General features: G+C 38.8%; 3 protein-coding genes across 3 annotated transcripts in view; all 3 read right to left on the minus strand.

Moving 5' to 3' along the window:
- Positions 1–465: 465 nt before the first annotated feature.
- Positions 466–11,998, minus strand: LOC109138842 (uncharacterized). The gene is made up of 13 exons (XM_027282891.1): positions 11,793–11,998; positions 11,227–11,574; positions 11,016–11,144; positions 10,702–10,763; positions 10,501–10,614; positions 5,649–5,729; positions 5,502–5,554; positions 2,963–3,021; positions 2,473–2,793; positions 1,930–2,277; positions 1,718–1,843; positions 1,394–1,455; positions 466–1,278 (listed from the first exon to the last, which is right to left on the minus strand). The coding sequence occupies exons 1-13, from the start codon at positions 11,902–11,904 to the stop codon at positions 1,156–1,158; spliced, it is 1,938 nt and encodes a 645-aa protein (XP_027138692.1). The 5' UTR covers positions 11,905–11,998; the 3' UTR covers positions 466–1,155.
- A 4,156-nt stretch (positions 11,999–16,154) lies between these two features.
- LOC104928699 (uncharacterized) lies at positions 16,155–18,627 on the minus strand. The gene is made up of 6 exons (XM_027285988.1): positions 18,585–18,627; positions 18,103–18,426; positions 17,504–17,851; positions 17,291–17,419; positions 16,920–16,981; positions 16,155–16,832 (listed from the first exon to the last, which is right to left on the minus strand). Exons 1-6 carry the CDS (start codon positions 18,625–18,627, stop codon positions 16,716–16,718), a joined length of 1,023 nt encoding a protein of 340 aa, XP_027141789.1. The 3' UTR covers positions 16,155–16,715.
- A 2,560-nt stretch (positions 18,628–21,187) lies between these two features.
- The window catches only part of LOC104928698 (uncharacterized), a 5,263-nt gene continuing 2,155 nt past the window's right edge, over positions 21,188–24,295 (minus strand). Inside the window, exons 4-6 of the mRNA XM_027285710.1 lie at positions 22,373–22,477; positions 22,200–22,261; positions 21,188–21,592 (exon numbers count right to left, since the gene is read on the minus strand). Coding sequence (XP_027141511.1) covers positions 21,482–21,592; positions 22,200–22,261; positions 22,373–22,477 — 278 coding nt within the window. The 3' untranslated portion in view covers positions 21,188–21,481. The remainder of the gene's footprint in view (positions 21,593–22,199; positions 22,262–22,372; positions 22,478–24,295) is intronic.

Genomic DNA, 24,295 nt, shown 5'->3' on the forward strand with positions numbered 1-24,295 from the left:
TTTCTTTTTTTTAATGACAATGTAACCAAATCTTAGCCAATCAGCCGTGAACAAATCTAAAAACCAGTTCTTTCTTTATTTCACATCTGGAGTCAGATAACAAAAAAGAATTGTATGGACCACATTAAACTTGCATGAAGTTGATACAAATTTTAACCTCGAGTTCATTCTAAAAATGACTTATTATGAGTAATGCAAAGTCATTTAAGTTTAAAACGTGTCACTCTTGTTCTTGTCTTTAACTAAAACATTCATGCTTCGTTATGTCAATCAAAAAGGCCAAATCTTCCAGGAGTATCTGACAATCCTAGCAGGCCTGAATAATATATTGTTAATATGAAGCTGAGGGCAGCATGAAATCTGACCGCGGACCGTGATTGGCCCCGGGCTGTACTTTGGACATGCCTGTATTACTGTATAAAAAAGTAGTTAGTACTTGAAGTATTCAGAATAAAACAACGGCTGTGTTGTTCAAAATTTTATTAACAATCACATTATTGATAAGGATGAAAATTCATGTTCATTTTATCAGAAGGCTATTTCACCATGAACCTGTCCATACTGGCCACAAAGAGATTCATTCATCGATGGAGAAAAAAATCTGTCACAATTTAGCTGAAAGTTATAGGAGACTTTAACATTGTGAAATAGAGGATCAATTTTGTTATCTTCAAAAGTTACGATGATTATTGCCTGGTATTTCCTGGACATTAAATAATCTCTGAGCCATAGTGACATAGTAACACACAGCTGAATTATTAAAATAAGACTTTAAAAAGCTATCCACATAATTTAACCTATTCAGATCAATGAAGCCTGACATGGATAGTAACACCTGAGAAGTCTATTGTACCGTTTGCTTGCATAATACTGAGTTTGTTTGTTTTTTGTTTTTTTGTTGTTTTTTTGGTTTTGTGTTTGATCATGTGCGTGAGGATGCCCATAACAACAAGCAAAATGATGTATGCAAATACATAATATGAAGCAAGGATCAATGTACAGTAAAAATTAGAGCACAAAGAGCAAGTCTGTATGCTACAGTACAATTTGACTGCTATCATGAAACAGGTCATTCTTATTAAAGTTAAAAGGGAACTCACAACACTGAATTCTTTAGTCAGTTCTTTTTTCAGTACTGTGAACCAACTCACACATTCACATTCGGCATTTAACTTGAGAATACACACTTTCTTCAGTCTCTCTCTTCTTCCTTCCTCTTGTAGCTTTTCTTCCAGATAAATGCAGTGCAGCATAGTTCAGATCATCTCCACTTTCAGTCTGTGCACCAAATAAAAGGCTCATTACTCAGTATAGTCATGTTGTTATAGGGTTGGGAATTATATTAATGAAATTATTAGTGAAACAACAAATGTAATCTGGCATCATTACTTACATTATCATTGACTGGTGGGATCGAGTTGTCGTGTCGTGATTGTGAAGAGACGCTTTCTATTCCTAACAATGAGTGAAAACAGAAAAATAATTTACTTAATATGACATTTTAAGGAGGATCATCAACTGATTCAACCAGTTTGAAAAATGTTAATTAAACAAAAATCTTATTTTTTTTCTCAATTATTGACTTTGTGTACGGTAACGGTAAGCCTTAGTGAGACATAAGTGGAACATTGGGGGAATATAGACACTACAATTGTCCTACAAATGTTTCCTGATAAATTATTGATAATGAGATAATGATTCATTCAACAACACTTACCTTTAAATTGTTCACATCCTGCTCTTGGAGTTCGGTAACAGATGAAAACAATATTTCCAGTCACAGAAATGATCAGGCAGACGACTTCTACCACCAGCGCAATTAATTCAGAACTTGTCTTACTCTCTAGAAAGAGAGAAAGAAAAAAAAATCAAAGAGAATGTTCAAACATCTTATGAGTTTCACCTCCAGTATTAAACAGAGACTCATACCGTTTTGTAGTTTTGTTCCATTTCCAAATAATATCTCCCCACATGTGGCCACAGCACAGTAGTAAGTCCCATCATCAGAGGAGCTGACGTTCTTAGAGGAGTGATAAACACAGCGTTTCTGACTCTTGTCACATTGATCATGTCTGTTTCCATCAGCGTAGATGATGTCTGGATGAGATTTATCTGATCCGGCTCTGAACCAGAACACACTGTGATCTTCTGAACACGTCTTGTTCTCAGAGTCAGAAAGGACTGAACACTGCAGAGTCACTGAGCCTCCTGGACGGACTGGATCAGATACTGTCGACCACTGAACAACAGCATAGTTTGATGTCCTCTGAGAGTTTCCTGCACATTTTAAGAAGTATGAATGTCCTTTAAGTATAACATGTAATGATTTCACATGACACTGCAGAAATGATAACCAGAAGTGATACCTCACTGAACATTTCAATAAGATATTTTCAGATGAATTTATGAATTTGGAAATCCCCCTTGAAAATATTTGTTGTTGAAGGTTGAAAAAAAAAAAATTACATTTACCTCTTAATGACAAATAGGTTGCACTCCAAGTAATTTTAGTCCACTCCACGTCTGCACAGTGATACATTCCCTCATCATCTTCTTTTGTCTTCAAAATAGTCAGACTGCTCATGTTCTTATTTAATTTTACTTCCAATCTTGAGGCAGAAAAGTCTGGTCCATACACAGGGCTTGTATTTTTCCACATTGACACAATTAATTTCAGATTTTCCCCAGCAGTCTGCTTGTACCAATGAAATCTTCGGTTCAACTCATCTGTAAAAACACATGTGAAGGTCACAGGTTCACCGAGTTGAACTGTGGTCACTGGAACCAGTGTATCTAAATGAAATAAACACATAACACATGAAAAAATACATGACGGCTATTGAACAATGTCAAATAGTGCAACAAACTGCAACATAAAAAGTTAATCACATGAACCAGTAAACATCTAGTTTACATGCAGATGTTTAAATGAGAAAATCTTTGATGATTAGAAAGTACTTACAGCCTTGATGAAAGAGCAGCAGTGTAACACAGAACACGATCATCTTCACTCTGACTTTTCTGAGAAAACTTTCACATATTTCAGGGAGTGAAGGTGGTGTGAGGTCAGACCATCAAATGCATCTGATTGGTTGTCACAGAATATCCAATCAAAGAGCGTTTCCTGCCACACTGATATATTTTTGGTTCACGTGAAGCATATGACCTCTTATTTCGAAACCATTTGATGTTTATACAGATTCACATTTATCTGAATTTCAATAACTCTTCAACTTAAAATAGGACATGAGGTTTTTTAATAACATTTGAGCAAAATCACGATCTTTCTCTGACCTTAACCAAAGTGCTTTGTTGGCTAAACCCTCACTGGAGACCGAAGTCTGGACACAAACCTGGTGTCACAGTCCTGCACTTTGTGCACTATTCTGTAGATGGCAATATCTGTCTGTCCAATTGGTCATGACTGAAACATTTCAAGAACTATCTGATGAACTGGTTACAATACACAGTAAAACATAACAAAGACAAATACAATGAGACATGACAGAGACAAACATGTGACTTTGACTCAGCTGCCATCAAGTCAGAATTACAAAGTGTATGATACAAAAAACTGCAAACTAAGGACAGCCCCATCAACTGAACTTGAACCTGAAGAGTGTGAAGAGTTAATTAGGAAATGGCATCCAGCTAACACACTAGAGCAGGGGTGGATGGAACCTAATAAGTAAGGAGTAATATCCAAGGAGGTGTCTTGATTCATGTACAAGATCTTGCCTCCATGGAGTCAATTAATTCCTTATTATGGACACATCAAAGGGCATTATCCTACGTGCATGGTCTCTTTTTATGAATCATTTTTCCTTGTAGGTTCTTAGAAACCTTGTTTACTACTACAGTAAATGACATGACCCTTAGATGCGACTTGACAACCAGAGATATTTGTAGTCCACTCAGCTCATAGAACCCTTTAGCCTTTTGCCAGAAAGATAACGTTATGCTAGCAAGATTGAGAATTGAGAGATTGAGAAGAAGTCCTCCTTCCTTCCCACACTTTGGCCCGGACTCTAAGACGCCAGTTACCAGCAACGAGCCAAAACATTGAACCAGCTCCCAACTACGGTTTGGAGAGAGAGAGAGGGTTAAGAAGGTAACAACAGGCATTTATTTGCACATCCATGCAGTCAAAAATGCCATGACAACTAGATAAGCTAAATTACACACTCAGAAAAACTGTGCATCTCTCTTTGCTTTAACATGTTTTTGTGGCTACAGCCACTAGGGACTTTATACACCTCTGTGTTGCTCCCTCAAGATAAACTGTAATCACTTTTATGACCTGCTGATGACTTTTTCTCCAGCACCATCATTAGATCAAGATTTGAATTTGTCCAATACTTTAATTTAAATGTTTGCATGGTCACATGCTAAACTAAGACGGTGAATCAGCTTAACATCAGCATGTTAGCATACGTTAGTATGCTGACATTAACATCCAGCCTAAAGCACAACCTCAGTGCCACCAAAACGGCTGTAGGCTCTTAGTCTTACATTGAATGTGCACCTTTCTTCTTCTTTCTCCTTTAATGTTTGGACAGCTGACAAAATGCCCACAGCTCTAATCTGTGTGTGGTTAAACCATCTCATTTATGGGGAGGGAGCATTGATTCAGCTTAGCTTTTAGCTCCTCGGAAGGAGACACCTTCATGACTCCTTACCTTTGATTCAGCCTGTAAGTCTTTACTCTGACATACAGGATGTGATGCATTTCACATTTCTTGCCATCCAAACCACAAACAGCAAAGTACCCACGAAAACTGCTACTTGGAGGCCAAGAAAAAAACACTCAAAGGTAAATGTGCGAAAAGTAAAAAAGAGAAAGGATGAAGTCAATGTCCCAGGAAGTGCGCTTTTGAATCTATTCTGTGATAACCAATCAGATGTATCTGAAGGTCTGACTTATCACAAGCTACTTGTTTTTGCAGATCCCTGCAGACAACAACTTGGGCCTTGGCTCCACCCATGAGTGGGTAACTGAACACCAGAAAAGACTGTAGACTGCATTTCATTATACCAAGGCAGCTAAACATAGGCATAGGGAACTGACCCTGAATGTAACAGAAATACTGGCACCAGGAACCCCTGTGGTCTTCATAATAAAATCCAGGATGCCTGGGACCATGTAATCTATGAGATTGTCCACTGTCTGGATGACAAAGGATGGAGCTTAAAGTCTTTCCTTCTACTGCAGCTCTTGACACTCATGACTCTCCTTTACCTGAAGTGACGACTCACTTCAGAATACATCCGGTGGCGCTGCACTGCTGGCGACCCGGGCACCAGTGCGATAGCCGGGTTAATGTTTTTCGTTTGTTTGTATTATTTTCTGTCGTCTTGTTCTTTTTTACTGGCACTATACTATACTTGCTAGCTAATTAGCTAACGTTAGCCTAGCCCACTCCACCAGCCGGTTGTCCACATCGGTAACCATCAGCCTGCCGGTCTGGGTCCCCCTTCAACAGTGAGATGACGGTGCTGACCTCCCTGCTTGTGCTGTCGCTGGTGATTGGGGAACTCCTGTGCAAAAGCTGGCCTGGAACATCCCAGGTGGGGACGGTAGAGCACCAAGTGTACACAAGAGAGGATCTGCTGGCTCTACGACACAAAGGTGACACACCACCACAAACCTTGCCGAGGTCATCATCGGGAAGCCAGCTGGAGGGGATCGGCGGAGGAAGAGGGGGAAGAGGGAAGGTGTTCGACAACGTCTGTGGAGAAGGGGCAATAAGCCACCGCTGCCCTCCATTATTCTAAGCAATGTGCGGTCATTACGCAATAAAATAGAGGAACTCAGAGTACACAGAAGATTCTGCTATGAGTACAGAGAATCAAGTATCATGGTTTTTACGGAAACCTGGTTACGCCCGGACATACCGAACTCGCTGCTGGAAATGGAGGGGTTCACTTTGGTACGGGCGGATCGTGAAATCACTTCGGGGAAGTCCAGAGGAGGAGGTCTTTGCATATATGTGAGTAACAGTTGGTGCAACCAATACACGATCAAGGACATGCATTGTGATCCCGATCTGGAAATGCTTTGCCTCTCTATGAGACCTTTTTATCTACCGAGAGAGTTTGGGAACATTGTAGTGTGTGCAGTATACATTCCCCCGAGCGCCAACACCACCAGAGCCGCGATTCGCCTCGCTGAATGTGTACACACCTGCCTCCAACAAACACCGGGGGCTCCCTTATTTTTACTTGGGGACTTTAATCAGTGTAAACTGGAACCAGCACTACCTGGATTTTACCAGTACATCAAATGTGAAACACGGAGAAAGAATGTGTTGGATAAATGCTACGGAAGTATAAAGAGTGCATACAGAGCCAAAGCTCTCCCTCCTCTTGCAAACTCGGATCACTCGACTGTTCATCTTATGCCCACCTATAAAACAGCGCTCAAGTCGAGTAAACTCACACAAAAAACAATACTGCAGTGGACTGAGGACAGTGTGGAAACACTGAAAAGCTGTTTTCTTTGCACAGACTGGGGCATATTTCATGATCTGGAACTGAATGAGGCAACAGAGACTATAACTGTGTAGATAATATTGTTCCTAAAAGAAAGTGTAATCCACTATCCTAATAATAAGCCTCACATCACAAAGGAAGTAAAAGCTTGCATTAATAACCAGAAAGTGGCTTTTAAAAATGGGGATAGGGGGGCCGTGGCCAAAGCTCAGAGGGAACTGAATCAGATGCTGAGGAGAGCCAGGGACAGATATAGAGCAGCACTGGAGGAGTGTGTCAGCATTATAAATACAAAGAGGTTATGGCATTGCATGAAGAATATAACTAATATGAACCCAAACCGAAAGCAGATTGTCACCCTGAATGACCTTGACAGAGCCACTGAGCTGAATGACTATTTCCTTAGGTTTGATACTGACTCTTCTGTGAAGGCGCTAGATTTTCTTAATTTAGATCTCGATTTTATCCCTCCTTGTAATGCTTCTTACTGCCTTCTGATTGAATCGGCACAGGTTCAGTGCATCTTCAGTAAGGTACACAATAAAAAAACAACAGGGCCTGATGGTTTGCCCTGCTTAAATCATGTGCAGCTGAACTTACTCTGGCTTGGTGCCCGATCTTCCAAAAGTCTCTTGATACACATAACGTTCCTGCCCTCTGGAAAAAGTCTACAATTATTCCCATACCTAAGGTCTCTTGCCCTAACAGGAACAAGGATTTCAGACCTATAGCCTTAACTTAATGCCTGGAAAGGATTATAGTGATTTTTTTAAAGTCAGAGTTGGCCCCCTCCCTTGACCCTCTGCAATTCGCATATAGAGAGGGATGCAGCACAGAGGACGCTATTGTCAGTGTATCTCATCTAATTACCAAACACTTGGAGGATCCAAAGGCATATGCCCGCGCCCTATTCGTAGATTTTAGTTCAGCTTTCGATACAATACAGCCTCAGCTGCTCATTAAGAAGCTAACCAATATGAATGCCAATCCCTTTATCACAAAATGGTTTCATTCTCTCTTAGCTGACAGATCTCAACAGGTCAAGGTCAACACTGCCCTCTCTACAACGAGACAGTGTAGCACAGGGGTCCCCCAGGGAGGGGTGAGCTCCCCCTTTCTTTTCACTGCTTACACCAGCGATTGCAGAAATAGCCTGCCTAATAATTTTATTATAAAATTTTCAGACGATACAGTTATCCTTAGTCTGTTGCAGGGTGAGGATTGTCCTCTGAATTATTTCAGGGAAACTGAATTTTTCACATCTTGGTGCGAGAACAATTACCTCAGACTGAACATTGCAAAAACTAAAGAAATGATCTTTGATCCGAGGGCCGTCAGCGCTCACTACCCTGTAGCAATTGGGGGCAAGCAAATTGAGAGGGTTGACTCCTACAAGTACTTGGGGATACAAATGGACAATATGCTAAAATGGAATGTCCATGTTGACTATTTGTGTTCAAAACTGGCCCAACGCCTGCATTTCATCCGCAGACTTAGATTATTCGGAGTGAGCAGGAAGATCATGTCAACATTCTATGATGCAGTGCTAGGAAGCCTGATCAGGTATGGCATGATGGCTTGGTTTGGGTCCCTCTCTGTTAAACACAAATCAATGATCACAAAAATGGTTAATACAGCAATGAAATTGATTGGGAATGATAATTCCGAAACACTCCAGAGCATCTTTGAGGAGAAGGTCCTCAGATTGGCTCTTGGGGTAATAAAGGACACATCACACATCATGTTTACTCAGTACAACTTGCTACCCTCTGGTAAAAGATACAGAGCATGTCGCACCAAAAATAATCGTTTTAAAAACTCTTTTGTACCTACCTCAATCGGCCTTCTGAACAAGTTGCCAGTCGGTACATTACAACAATTGCAATTACATTACAACTGAAGTTTTTTTTAAATTTTTTTATTTATACTCCGCTTTTTACACACCCCTGTATTTTAATACACTACTTTTATATACTGCTTTTAAGGACAATCCTGCCATTGTGTGTTGTATTGTGCCAATTGATGCACTCTATTGTGAGTTGGCTTGTGTTGTTATTGTGTGTCTATCACTGTTGTTGTATTTATTGTTACTGTTGCTGCACGGCAAAAAGCACTGACTGCCCAAAGCGAATTTCCCCAGTCGGGGACATCAAGTTTAACTGAACTGAACTGAACTGAACTACACAGTTTTCCACAAGGAGAGGATAATGATCTTGATAGGTCTTGAGAAGTGAAACATGCAGCCTCAAAACCCTGAAAACTTTAAACCACCAGCCACACCTCCCAATTTACTAACTGAAGCTAAAGCACAAGCAAGGCCCAGCAAAACTGCCTGACAGACCCATGAAGTTTTCTATTACCTCCATTGTCCTTGTAACATGTTCTAATTGGACTACCACAGGTCGCCACACAAATCCTGTTAACCTGCCACAATCTCTATGCAGACAGGTTGAAAATAACATAAGTAACAGTGAAAATAAGATTCCTCAACTATCCGGTCAATCAATGTATGCTGTGTTTAGGCCCTAAACATGAAGTAACTCTTTTTGTTACTGTAATGATGGATGTTCAAAGTGTGGGTGGATGTGGGTAACAGAAACTCCAGAGCATCTTTTAATAGAATATTACAGACACAGAGGATTTGATTATTTGACTTGATAGGACTCATCGTGAGTCAAGTTTCATTCCATAATATTCAAAGTTTCATTCCATATATTCAACGGTTTCATTTCCTGAACAGCATGCCATAATATATGTGTGTGTATATATGTATATACATATATACTGTAAGTGTGTGGGTTTATGTGCTACTTCCTATGTAAATCTGTACTTATGTCTTTGTGTTTATATTATATGCTCTGTTATCTGTAAATTTGTTTCATTTTTCAATAGAGTTTCATAAAAAGCAAGGGGAAAAAAAGAGTCTAGTACTAGGATAAAGGAAAAAGGAGCACAGGCTATGAAAAAAAAGGAGGGGAGCTTCCTGCATTGGGACACACCTGAGAAAGCAGCTGAGACCAGACCACCAGACATTTAAAGTTATAATTTATTAAATGTCACATCTGTAATGTTTTATGACTGTTGATATAGTGCATCAGAAAGCATTATGCATGTTTAGAAGGGCAGTCAATAAAGCATTATGAATGCATTATAATTCACTATAAATACCATTATAACCTATTACATGTCATCTTCATATGGAGTGTTACTTTCTGTTTTAACTGATTTCCATTCTGGTTTTTATTGTTTATGTATGTTTTATTTGCCAATGTAAACACTTTTTAGATAAAACTGCCTTGCCCAGATGAGGCCTAGGACCTCCTCCTTTGTTCAGTGTCTTTGGACAGAACTCGTCAACTCCTACTTTGGAATTGACTCATACACTTCTAAATGTTAGAGGCTAGTTTACTACTTTTAAATCAGGGCTTCAGTGTTACAAAATAAAAGCATGGCACCAGGAGGGCCATGACATTTGTAAATCTATATGGTTATATTACGAATGTCAGTGTTTGGAGTATATCAGTATGAAAACAACTGATGTGTTCCTCAAACAACTTCTTCAGAAACTGATCTGTTCCTGAAAAAGTGATGGGAACAAATTAACAGTCACAAAAATTCACTTCTTTTTTTCCCCTAAGCCACAGTGAAGAAATATAAACAATTTATTTTAATTTTTTTTTGGAAGCTACCGACATAATTTGACCAAATAAGAACAATGAAGCCTCACAGGGAAAGGCATTTTTTTGCATTGCAGGTAATAATGTGAGTGACCAGTAAAATCTGAAAAGCAAATACAAATACATAATATGAAACAAGGATCAATGTACAGAAAAACGTAGAACACAAAGAACATGTCTCTATGCTATAATAGGACTTCACTTCTATCATTAAACACATCATTCTCACTCAAGTTAGAAAGGATCCCACAACACTGCATTATTTATTTATACTGTAAGAGGTCAGTACTGTGAACCAACTCACAGATTTTTAGACACACATTCACATTCAGCATTTAACTTGAGAATACACACTTTCTTCAGTCTCTCTCTTCTTCCTTCCTCTTGTAGCTTTTCTTCCAGATAAATGCAGTGCAGCATAGTTCAGATCATCTCCACCTTCAGTCTGTGCACCAAATAAAAGGCTCATTACTCAGTATAGTCATGTTGTTATAGGGTTGGGAATTATATTAACGAAACATAATTTACTTACATTATCATTGACTGGTGGGATCGAGTTGTCGTGTTGTGATTGTGAAGAGACGCTTTCTATTCCTAACAATGAATGAAAACAGGAAAATGATTTACTTAATGACTTTTTAATAAGGATCATCAACTGATTCAACCAGTTTAAAAAATGTTAATAAAACGAAAATTTTAATTTTTTTCTCAATTATTGACTTTGTGTACGGTAACGGTAAGCCTTAGTGAGACATAAGTGGAACATTGGGGGAATATAGATTCTACAATTGTTCTACAAATGTTTCCTGATAAATTATTGATAATGATTCATTCAACAACACTTACCTTTAAATTGTTCACATCCTGCTCTTGGAGTTCGGTAACAGATGAAAACAATATTTCCAATCACAGAAATGATCAGGCAGACCATTCCTCCTATCACCGTCGCAGTAAATTTACAACTTACTGTTCGCTCTAGACAACAAAGGAAAAAGTTATCAGAAGCTATTAGCATCTCGTACGGGTTTCACCTCCACTGTTGAATACAGAGTCATACCGTTTTGTAGTTTTGATCCATTTCCAAATAATATCTCCCCACATGTGGCCACAGCACAGTAGTAAGTCCCATCATCAGAGGAGCTGATGTTCTTAGAGAAGCGATAAACACAGCGTTTCTGACTCTTGTCACATTGATCATGTCTGTTTCCATCAGCGTAGATGATGTCTGGATGAGATTTATCTGATCCGGCTCTGAACCAGAACACACTGTGATCTTCTGAACACGTCTTGTTCTCAGAGTCAGAGAGGACTGAACACTGCAGAGTCACTGAGTCTCCTGGACGGACTGGATCAGATACTGTCGACCACTGAACAACAGTGTAGTTTGATGTCCTCAGAGAGTTTCCTGCATGTTTTAAGAAGTATGAATATCCTTTAAGTATAACATGTAATGATTTCACATGACAGTCTGCAGAAATGATAACACAAGTGTTTCAAAAGTAGTTAATGTACCTCACTGACCATTTCAATAAATTATTTTCAGATTAATTCATGAATTTGGAAATCCTCCTTGAAAATATTTGTTGTTGAAGATTGAAAAAAAAAAACTGATTACATAATTACCTCTTAATGACAAATAGGTTGCACTCCAAGTAATTCCAGTCCAGTCCACGAATGCACAGTGATACATTCCCTCATCTTCTTGTTTTGTATTTATAATAGTCAGACTGCTCATGTTCTTACTATCTTTTACTTCCAATCTCGAGGCAGAAAAGTCTGGTCCATACTCAGGGTTTGTATTTTTCCGCGTTGACACAATTAATTTCAGATTTTCCCCAGCAGTCTGCTTGTACCAATTAAGTTGTATTTGGCTAAACACCTTTGGCAAAACACATGTGAAGGTCACAGATTCACTGAGTTGAACTGTGACCACTGGAACTAGTGTATCTAAATGGAATAAAAAAATATAACACTTTAAAGAATAAAAGACAATTGTTGAACAATGTTAAATAAATTGGAGCACAAAGAATAATCACATGAACCAGCAAACATCTAGTTTACATGCAGATGTTTAAATGAGAAAATCTTTGATGATTAGAAAGCACTTACATCCTTGATGAAGGAGCAGCAGTGTAACACAGAACACGATCATCTTCACTCTGACTTTTCTGAGCAAACTTTTACATATTTCAGAGAGTGAAGGTGGTGTGAGGTCAGACCATCAAATGCATCTGATTGGTTGTCACAGAATATCCAATCAAAGAGCATTTCCTGCCACACTGATATATTTTTGGTTCACATGAAGCTTAAGACCTCTTACTTTGAAACCATTTGATGTTTATACAGATTCACATTTATCAACTTAAAATGGTTTAAACTTTTACCAGTTCTTGCTAAACTATCACACTGCTGTTATACCTAGATCAGAAATTCAACATCACTGCTCCACCACTGACATATACCACCTCTCACTGTATTAAAAAAGAAAAACACACCCTTGTGTGATGGTACTGCACTCCAATGCGACTCATGTCAAATCAGAGGCTGGATAAGGTCTTAAGATAACATCATGGATTCTTTTAATAGAGAAAAAGTAACTTAAGACATGAGGTTTTGTAATAACATTCAAGCACAATCATGATCTTTCTCTAACCTTAACCAATGTTAAGAACATGCAGTGTTCACATGAACCACCACATATCTAGAGACAGAAAAAATGCTTGTTTGTTTGTTATTTGATATAACTTACATCCCTGATGAAGAAGAAGCAGTATAACCCAGAACACTCAACAACCCTCAGTGTCCTGCCTTGAAGTGTTGAAGTTCATGCTCCCTCAAGATAAACTAACCACTTTGATGATCCCTCTACCCTCCACCATCATTAGATCAAGATTTGTCCAATACTTTAATTTATGGCTAAATACCAGTAAAACTAATGACATTCCCAACAGCTATCATTTGTTTTTATTGCTAATGAGCATATGTTTGCATGCTGACATGCTAAACAAAGCCAGTGAATCAGCTTAACTTTAGCATGTTAGCATATGTTAGTCTTAGATTGAATGTGCACCTTTCTTCTTCTTTCTCCTTTAAAGTCTGTGTAAAGTCAAAATAAATATCGTCAGCCTGATAGCATATCTACCTAACTCATTTTTTTGCCAAATTGAGATATTGGCCTAACTCTACTCTCCTATCACTGCTGCACCACCCTGTGTAATCCTATGTCCTCAGCCAATCAGAAGGCTTGTAACATTCAAAAAACACTATCTGCCTTAGTCATCTAGTTGACTTGGGCATTTTTGATGCATATTAAAATGTGCCCAAGTCATCTCAAATTGACTTGAGCAGTTTTTGTGCTACACAACAATGGCCGCTCCCATGAAGAACAAGGCTCGTCTTGGCATAAGTGAAGCATTAACTCTCATCTTTGATCGATCAGGTAAGCTTATTTATATTTCTCAAACTTTCTATACACTGCATCAGTTACATTTTGTTTGCTAAAATAATGCTAGCTATAAATATATGAACAAAATTCTTGATTTGAGTAGATACACTGTAGACTGTTAAAAAATTCAACACTGCTGTTGAGTGTTTAATAGTTTTATATTTAGCATTTATTTTAGCTCTGTACTCTGTGTTCATACCCCGGAAAGACCAGTGTGATGTATGTGTTGGTGCCAAGACAGGAAATATAGATCAGGATACCCTTAATGCTCATTTGAAATTAAAGGCTGAAGCTCAGGCTGAAAAAGCTAAGGATAAACAGGAATCCAGTGACAAAACTTTCAGTGTGGACAATAGACCTGCAGCGTGTTCTTTTGTGCCCTAAGACCCAAGCGAGCACAATGTATTATAAAACTAAATTGCAGATGCACAACTTTACTTGCTTCAACCTGGGTAACACAGATCGCTATTGTTACCCCTCGGAGGAGCATGAGGGCTCCCTCGGCAGCGAGTTTTTGCCCATCTGCAGTTCAAACACTTTGAGTCAGTCTTAGAGGCCAACCCAAATATAAAAAAAAGTCATAGTCTGCAGTGATGACTGCGGCTATCAGAATCGATGTTGCACCATTGCAAATGCGTACCATGATCTGGCCATGAAGCATGATATCACCATTGAACAAACATTTCTGGTTGCAGGGCACACACAAATGGAGTGTGACTCATGCATAGCTGCATTGAACGCTGTATCAGGAAAGACATTTACACGTCACGTAATTACATTGTCATTTTGGAACTGCAAGTTTGAACCCATCCCCATACAAGGTCACCCAGTTGTACCACAACGACTTCATGAAGTTATCTGGGGCCTACGTCACAAACATCCGACCAGGTAGAAAACTAGGTGACCCCACAGTCCATGACCTTCGGGCTCTCCAAGCTGGTACTACCAAGAGTGGTCCATGACTACTATAACAACCTGCCTGACCAAGGCAAATAAAACAACCTAGGTTAGGCAAGTGAAACATCTTAGTTAAAGTTAGGCCTTAACATTGGTTAAGATAAAAGTTAAATGACCAGGTTATGTTAAGGCAAATAAAACAACTTTGGAAACATGTTTGATGGTTTAACTTTTTTATAAAAACTGCCTAAGTATGCTCACCTGAATGCATCATGCAGTCTTGTTTTAGGACCGCCCAAAAAATCTATTTGAACCTCTAACTCCACATTTCAGTAATATATCGTTCAAAGTCTTTTCACATGTTTTCTGCAACTATTTTCACACATTATTGTGTTTTGAAAGACAACATGGAATTGCCTTTACACAGACTATAATGTTTGGACAGCTGACAAAATGCCCACAGCTCTAATCTGTGTGTGGTTAAACCATCTCATTTATGGGGAAGAGCATTGATTCAGCTCCTCGGAAGGACACACCTTCATGACTCCTTACCTTTGAATCAGCCTGTAAGTCTTTACTCTGACATACAGGATGTGATGCATTTCACATTTCTTGCCATACAAACCACAAACAGCAAAGTACCCACGAACACTGCTACTTGGAGGCCAAGCACAAAGAAAAAAAACACTCAAAGGTAAATGTGTGAAAAGTGAAAAAAGAGAAAGGATGAAGTCAATGTCCCAAGAAGTGCACTTTTGAATCTATTCTGTGATAACCAATCAGATGCTTTTGAAGGTCTGACTTATCGTAAGCTACTTCTTTTTGCTGGGCACTGCAGACAACAACTTGGGCCCAGGCTCCACCTATGAGTAGGTAGCTGAACACCAGAAAAGACTGAAGACTGCATTTCATTATACCGAGGACCAGCTAACATTAGCAGCTGAAAGTAACAATATAGGAACTGACCCCAAATGTAACAGAAATACTGGCACCAGGAACATTTGCACAAAAGCTGTTAAATAAAGAAAATGTCTACTAATTATTTTTCTAGTGCAGTGCCCCTATGCACCGCATATAGTGCATACCCACCTTTTGCACCACAGCCTGGGACCATGTAATCTATGAGATTGTGCACTGTCCAGATGAAGGATGGAGCTTCAAGTCTTTCCTCCTACTGCTGCTGTTGACACTCATGACTCTCTCTCCACCTGAACCACACAGTTTTCCAAGAAGATAATTATCTTTATAGGTCTGCAGATTCAAGTGAATCAGGCAGTTTAATATTGGTCAACGTGCAGCCTCAAAACCCTGAAAACTTTAAACCACCAGTCACATCTCCCAATTTACTAACTACAGCACAAGCAGACCTCCAGCAAAACAGCCTGACAGACCCATTACATGAAGCGTTCTATTAGCTCCACTGTCCTTATAAGATGTTCTAATAGGAATGGTCATGCTCAATCCATATGATCATATTACAGATGTCAATGTTTGGAGTATATCAGAATAAAAACATATGATGTGTTTTTCAAACTTTTATTAACACTATTAACACTTTAATGTTCATTTTATTGTTAAAAAATCCAATATAAAGTAATGAGGACAAATTCAAAGTCCTTAAGTTTCTATGAGACTTCGACAAATAAAGTGTGGTATTTCATGAGCATTGTTTCTTTTCTTAACACAGTAAAGGAATAGTAACACAGAGTTGAATTTTCAAAATAAGACTTTGACCAAATCAGACCAATGAAGGGAAATACATTGCAACAGTAATAGCAACCAGTAACACCTGAAAAGATCAGTTGCACTGCCTCAGATCCGTTTGCTTACATTGTTTTTGATCATGTGCGTGAGGATGCCCATTCATGTACCAGTCACACATTAGCATATAACTAAGTGAAAGATATGTAACAAAAGTTTTAGACTTGAATAGCTCTATTGAACATTTTTGTACATTATGTTTTGATAAAAGCCAGCTAAGGATGATATTTCTGAGATAAAAGAATAACAAAAAGTACACTGATGCAAGGATCAAGTACAGAAATACGTAGAACACGTCTGTATGCTACAATAAGATTTAACTGCTATCATGAAACATGTCATTCTCATTTAAGTTGGAAGGGAACCCACAACACTGAATTATTTATTCACACTGTAAGAGGTCAGTACTATGAACCAACTCACAGATTTTCACAGACACACCTTCAGCATTTAACTTGAGAATACACACTTTCTTCAGTCTCTCTCTTCTTCCTTCCTCTTGTAGCTTTTCTTCCAGATAAATGCAGCGCAGCATAGTTCAGATCATCTCCACCTTCAGTCTGTGCACCAAATAAAAGGCTCATTACACAGTATAGTCATGTTGTTATAGGGTTGGGAATTATATTAATGAAACATAATTTACTTACATTATCATTGTACGGTGGGATCGAGTTGTCGTGTCGTGATTGTGAAGAAACACTTTCTATTCCTAACAATGAATGAAAAAAAGAAAATAATTTATTTAATCTGAATTTTTTAATAAAGATCCTCAACTGATTCAACCAGTTTAAATTTAAAAATGTTAAATGAAATTTAGAACTTTTTTTCTGCATTATCAACTTTGTGCACTATCAGTAAACTAACTACTAACAGTAAACCTTAAATTAGAAACAAATGGGGTACATGAGGTTGAAGTTTGTTCTGTGTGATGTTACACTTCTTCCACAATATGAACCTTTCAAGTAAACTCACAATTGTAAAGTATTAAAACTTTTTTGATCCAGTCAACAACACTTACCTTTAAATTGTTCACATCCTGTTCTTGGAGTTCGGTAACAGATGAAAACAATATTTCCGATCACAGAAATGATCAGGCAGACCATTCCTCCTATCACCATCGCAGTAAATTTACAACTCACTGTTCGCTCTAGACAACAAAGGAAAAAAAGTTATCGGAAGCTATTTGCATCTCTTACGAGTTTCACCTGCAGTATTAAACAGAGAATCATACCGTTTTGTAGTTTTGATCCATTTCCAAATAATATCTCCCCACATGTGGCCACAGCACAGTAGTAAGTCCCATTATCAGAGGAGCTGACGTTCTTAGAGAAGTGATAAACACAGCGTTTCTGACTCTTGTCACATTGATCATGTCTGTTTCCATCAGCGTAGATGATGTCTGGATGAGATTTATCTGATCCGGCTCTGAACCAGAACACACTGTGATCTTCTGAACACGTCTTGTTCTCAGAGTCAGAGAGGACTGAACACTGCAGAGTCACTGAGCCTCCTGGACGGACTGGATCAGATACTGTCGACCACTGAACAACAGTGTAGTTTGATGTCCTCTGAGAGTTTCCTGCACATTTTAAGAAAAATTTAAATGTAGTAAGTATAACATGAAATCATTTTACATTAGTTATTATAAACAGAACATTTCAATGAGATATTTTCAGATATATTTTAGACTTAATTTGGAAATCATTAAAAAAATATGCTTTGTGACACCAAGTTATTATTGCGAGAAATTAAGATTATTAAAATAAAATAGTGTAGCTTTAAGTGGTTAAAGTAATCCCAAACTGTTGCAAATACAGATCACATAATTACCTTTTATTGACAAATAAGTCGCACTCCAAGTATTTACATCCCAGTTCACGGATGCACAGTGATACATTCCCTCATCATCTTGAATCGTCCACAAAATTGTCAGAATGCTAATATTCTCAATAACTTTTACTGTGAATCTTGAGGCAGAAAACTCTGGTCCATACTCAGGGTTTGTCATTTTCCACATTGACACAATTGATTTCAGATTTCCCCCAGCACTCTGCTTGTACCAATAAAGATTTTGACTGTTCGACATATCAGGTAAAACACATGTGAAGGCTGCAGGTTCACCGAGTTGAACTGTGGTCACTGGAACCAGTGTATCTAAATGAAATAAACACATAACACATGAAAAAATACATGACGGCTACTGAACAATGTCAAATAAATTGCAACATAAAAAGATAATCACATGAACCAGCAAACATCTAGTTTACATGCAGATGTTTAAATGAGAAAATCTTTGATTAGAAAGCACTTACATCCTTGATGAAGGAGCAGCAGTGTAACACAGAACACGATCATCTTCACTCTGACTTTTCTGAAAAAACTTTCACATATTTCAGGGAGTGAAGGTGGTGTGAGGTCAGACCATCAAATGCATCTGATTGGTTGTCACAGAATATCCAATCAAAGAGCGTTTCCTGCCACACTGATATATTTTTGGTTCATGTGAAGCTTAGGACCTCTTACTTTGAAACTATGTGATGTTTATACAGATTCACATTTATCTGAATTTCAATAATTATTAATAATTCTTGCTCATATATACACTGCTGTTAGGTTTAAATCATATATTCAACATCAGTGCTCCACCACTGATGTATACCAAAATAACAATAATAATAAAGACAATATAACAATAATATTAAATAATTTCCCCCTGGGATTATTAAAGTATTTCTGATTCTGATTCTGATTCACTGCCTTCAAAAGGAAAACACAAAGTGCATACCCTTGTGTGATGGCATTGCACTCATACTGTATGTGACTGTGCTGGTTAAGGTTAGAAAAAGTTCATGGTTTCTTTTAATAGAGAAAAAGTAACTTAAGACATGAGGTTTTTAAATAACATTCCAACAAAATAATAATCTTTCTCTAAACTTAACCAAAGTGCTTTTGTTGCCTAATCCTCACCAGAGACTGAAGTCTGGACATGAACCTGGTGTCACAGTCCTGCATTTTGTGCATTATTCTGTGATTTGTGGTATTGACTCAATTGTCTAGACAACAATTGGATGGAATTTGGCACAGACATTGACGTTGATATGTCATATGTCAAAATGAAATAGGCAGCCATATAATGGTCAATGTGAGATGGTCAAAACTCTTTCTCAACCATCAGCGACACCGCCCAATTTGCTACCTGAAGCTAGAGTGCAAGCAGAGACCCAGCAAAACTGCCTGGCAGACTCGTTACATGCGATTACCTCCCCTGACCCTTTTTAAAAATTATTTTTCATTCATTTATTTAATGGGACCATGTACAGTATTAAACATAAACGATTACATTTGATGTACTGCACCAGAGTTAGCTATACAGCTACTTTTCATCTGCAGTCCCTTCGACCTCAGGTCGTCCTTGGTGTTATTTTGACCCCAGGACACCAGGAGGGTTAATTCAACAACAGTATACTTCCATGTAAACGAGAACTATTGGCCATAAATTTCAAAACAAAGGGAAAAAATTGTAAATATTTACTTTTACATTGCACGTCTCATTGTTTTGTAAAGTCTTCTTTGGTAAATTAATGTGCTTCTGCTTCTTTTAGTCTTCCAAAAAAGACTAGAGAAGCTAGCTAGAGAAGTCAACCATTATTTTCCATTTTTGCAGAGTGTCACATAAAAGGGGGACCAAGTGGTAGTGCAGCCATTTTGCATGTGTGCTTTGCTGTGCAGTTTAAGTCACCTTAGCTTTCTGTGAGTGGGTAAATCGATTGTTGTAGAATAGTTTGACTTTATTCCAATTGGTTTGTGTGTAGTGTTCCTTAAGTCAAAATTTGCTCACCTGTTTGTGACGATATCCTCTATTTATGCATTAGATAGATACATAGAGAGATAGAGACAGAGAGAGACACAGGTGCACAGCAGCAGCAAAACAATAACTAACTATAAACTGTAATGGAGATATGGTAGCCATACGTTTCAATGTTAGTCAATGTGTGAGCTCACACAGTCTCCGTCCCCCCTGCGTCACGGCTCCGGAACGACTACGGTGTCCGGCAGCCCTCCGCAACACATACGCAGAGCTTCTATTTTTTACGGACGCCGGAGCACGGCGCATAAATACAGCACAGAGCAGACCGTGCGGGGAAGGAAATCGGCTACAAAATACAAACTAAATTCCTGGTTGATTTTCAAAATAAAATACTCCGTGTTAACCGCGGATTACACGGAGTAACGGATAACATAATGGGCGGGGGCCGACCTGAAGTCAACAGGTGAGAGGTTTACAGGCGTAATCATTTATGACACCTCACATCCTTTTTATAAGGACACCAGAAAAAAGATGCAGCATGGAATGCCACTGCAGGAGTCAAATAGACTACAACCCAATATCGCGCGATTATGCGTGAAGTCGCGAGTACTATAAAAAGGATGTGAGGTGTCATAAATGATTACGCCTGAAAACCCCTCACCTGTTGACTTCAGGTTGGCCTTGCCCATTATGATGTGTTCTTGTAAAGAAACTCGATCCGCGGTGAACACGGAGTATTTTATTTTGAAAACTAACCGGGGTTTTATTTTGTATTTTGTAGCTGATTTCCTTCCCCGCACGGTCTGCTCTGTGCTGAATTTATGCGCCGTGTTCTGGCGTCCGTGAAAAATAGAAGCTCTGCGTATGTGTGAAACAGCACATTTGGTATTTATTCCAATGGCAATACTAATAGTCAACGTGGTCATTTCTGTAGTTGGACATGTTGTCCTCAACTGGAACTGAAGATTACATGAACAATATAAAGGTAAGCAAAAATGTTGCAAAAACTACAATGAAAATGTGTTCATGTTCATCACATGTAACAGACATTTTATCTACAAGAACCACAAACTGTGTAAAACATGGACATAGTCTCACAACACAGAATATGGATTCTCTCTTTATTGGGAATCAATGATGGGAATAAACAGTTTTCTTACATTTTTATTTCTTTCACATTTGACACAATAATAATAGACAAATAAATAGAACTAATAATTGTTAATATTCATTCATGGTTGAACTAGGCAACATAACAAAACATTGCTGCTGTCTCTCTCGTAAACTAATCTTCCTGATGAATAATTTTAACAATACCATCTCCATTCATTCCCCTGTAACAAGATCACAGCTTCATGAAAATGATTTGTGCTAGATGTTTATCACTTCATTGGTAGTCTCTCATGAAGAGTACACGCAGTCTTGTGGTAACTCCCTGTTATTCATCCGTCTCTCCCTTCTCCTTGAGGGGAAATCCAGTGCCACATAGTTCAGTGCCTCCACTTCATCATTCTGGAAATGATAGTTATGATTGTTAGTTGTTAGAGCTGTTGTTTTGTTGAAATAAGGGTAAAATCAGACCGAACGTGGCTGTCATTAACTGCCAACTCCTCCCACATTCAGCTGCCTGTGAGAAGATTCATTGAGCTGCTGAAGCCAAGTGCAGTTTATGGTTTGCTTCTCTTGTTATTGCTGCAGCATTTGAGCTTCAAATGATGTCAATCAATCGGTGAGGCAACCCTGTCCCTAAACTTAACAAAAGTGCTTTAGTAACCATGACAACAAAAGTCTCCTAACTTCAACAAAGCACATATTTTAACTCAAATAATGTTTTTTCTATACCTAACCTGTCATGGTTTCTTTGTTTCTTGTTTCCTGTTTTATTTTGTGATTCTCCCCTTTCCTTGTGTTTGTAACTTTACTTCCTGCCTTTTCAATCCCCACCAGTTTTGATTGCCTAAACCTCAACAAACCTCAACCACAGCTGTGTAAAATCTGAGAACAGCTGTGAGGTTATGTTGATGTGTACATCAGATCGGAAAGTGTATCTTTATAGCCGACATAGACAAACAATTCAACTGTGGTCATGCCTGAGATCATACTTTGAAATGATATTTACCGTATTACTTGGTTGATCCCCGGCTGACCTGTCATGTTCAGTATGATAAGAAGCAGTTCCTTCTATTAACGAAAGCCAGACATTCGTATTAATAAAAATGAAATGCTCACTCACGTTTTCAGCTGACCTGGTTAATGTGTCTAAAAATTCACACAGACACACAGTAAAGCTACCTTTGCAAACCGGCTTATGCTCTCTGGAGAGAAGATAAAGATTCACGACCACAGAGCAGGACAGCAGTGCTCCAAGCACGATGACAAACAGCCACAGGTCTTGTTCTGGAATGAGAAAATAAATCCCTCAGCTAAATAATAAGCTGAGATTCATTGTAACAAAATTATTGTGGTGACATTAGAAGAGACCCGGTGGGTGACGTCAGGAGCTCCATGATTACTGACGTGTTGCAACTGTGAGGGTTGGTGTGGGGAGAGACAGTCTGATAAGTGCGGGAGATGGGGGGGGGTTATTTGTAGTGATTTAGAGCTGCCGGCGATGAAGATAGGTAGCCAGGGGGAGTTAGTGGTACACGTGTTAGGAGGGGAGGCCGGTTGCCTCCTGTAGCTAGATCAGGGCCCTTTGTAGACAGTGCCGTGCGGCCATCACTCGCTTTATATTTTATATGAAGTGGGCGCACTGTGTTGAAAGCGTGCCTTAGAAGCTAGCCGATGTGTAGTGGATTGTCACGGAGTTGTATTAGAGGTGAGCAGAAACAAAAACTCTCCTGAAAGGTGGAGGCTAGACAATACTAAACACATAAACAAGGAACTGAAAATCTCTCCAAAGGAGGCAAAAAAAATAAAATAAACTAAACTAAGCACTACGGAACAAAAGCTAGACTAAGAAAATTACAACACAAAATTACAAACAAAAACTCACGAACAAACACACTTAGACTCTGACAAGACTTGGAACTGGCTTGGGTGAACGAACAGAAGACGAAACACTTTGGCACAGGACAGTGGGAGACACAGAACCTATATAGACACACAGATGGGTAATGGGGAACAGGTGGAGACATTCAGGAATCACAGCAACAGGTGACACACAAGGGAAGGGCAAGTGATCTGAAACAAGAGGGCAGGTAAATTTCAAAATAAAACAGGAAATGACGAGACAGAACAAAAACCCAGCGTGACTTCAGCGCGGTGTGACATCCACATCATGAGAATCATATTGTCCAGTTGATAATGTTACTTTTAACCACATTAGTGGCATGGCTCAATAGATGGAACTAAGTTTATTTCATACACTGAAGCGCGAAGGGCATTTCCTAGTTCCTAACATACTCTGTTGCATTAATTCGGCCAGAGGGTGCCGCTATCGTACAGTAAAGGTAGTCAAAATAACAGAAGAATTGCAATCGGTAACGTGTGTTCTCCGCAGCCGGTCCGATTGTCAATAGGCTGCGTACCGGTCTCCATCCCGACCATGTCGACATGTTAATTTTTCTAAACAAAAATATGTCTTAGGTTTATTCTACTCTGTTCGAGCTTTTCAATACGTTCCCTAAACGGGCAGTTTCACCTGCGGTTCCTTCTAACAGACGTAAATAGTAAATAAAGTAAATATAAATAATAAATTGGAAGCCTATATTATTGTTTGAGACTGTTGGCTATGTGATGTGAATGGAAGTTTATTGTTTATTTGTTTATCATTGTTTATTGACTCATTAAACCGTTACCGCTTTCACCCTGTCTGTCATGTGTGCGCGCGTTTGGGTGTGTGGGTGGGGGCGGGCGGGGTTCTGTCGATTTTCGAATCGAATTTCGAATAGTGTTTAGCGAATTTCGAATAGTGTTTTTGATCAAAAGTCACATCCCTAGTGTCTATATAGGTTCTGTGTCTCCCACTGTCCTGTGCCAAAGTGTTTCGTCTTCTGTTCGTTCACCCAAGCCAGTTCCAAGTCTTGTCAGAGTCTAAGCGTGTTTGTTCGTGAATTTTGTGTTGTAATTTTCTTAGTCTAGCTTTTGTTCCGTAGTGCTTAGTTTAGTTTTTTTTTTTTTTTTTGCCTCCTTTGGAGAGATTTTCAGTTCCTTGTTTATGTGTATAGTATTGCCTAGCCTCCACCTTTCAGGAGAGTTTTTTGTTTCTGCTCA

This window comes from Larimichthys crocea, chromosome I (assembly GCF_000972845.2).
Source record: "Larimichthys crocea isolate SSNF chromosome I, L_crocea_2.0, whole genome shotgun sequence".
Classification (NCBI taxonomy): Eukaryota; Metazoa; Chordata; class Actinopteri; family Sciaenidae; genus Larimichthys; species Larimichthys crocea.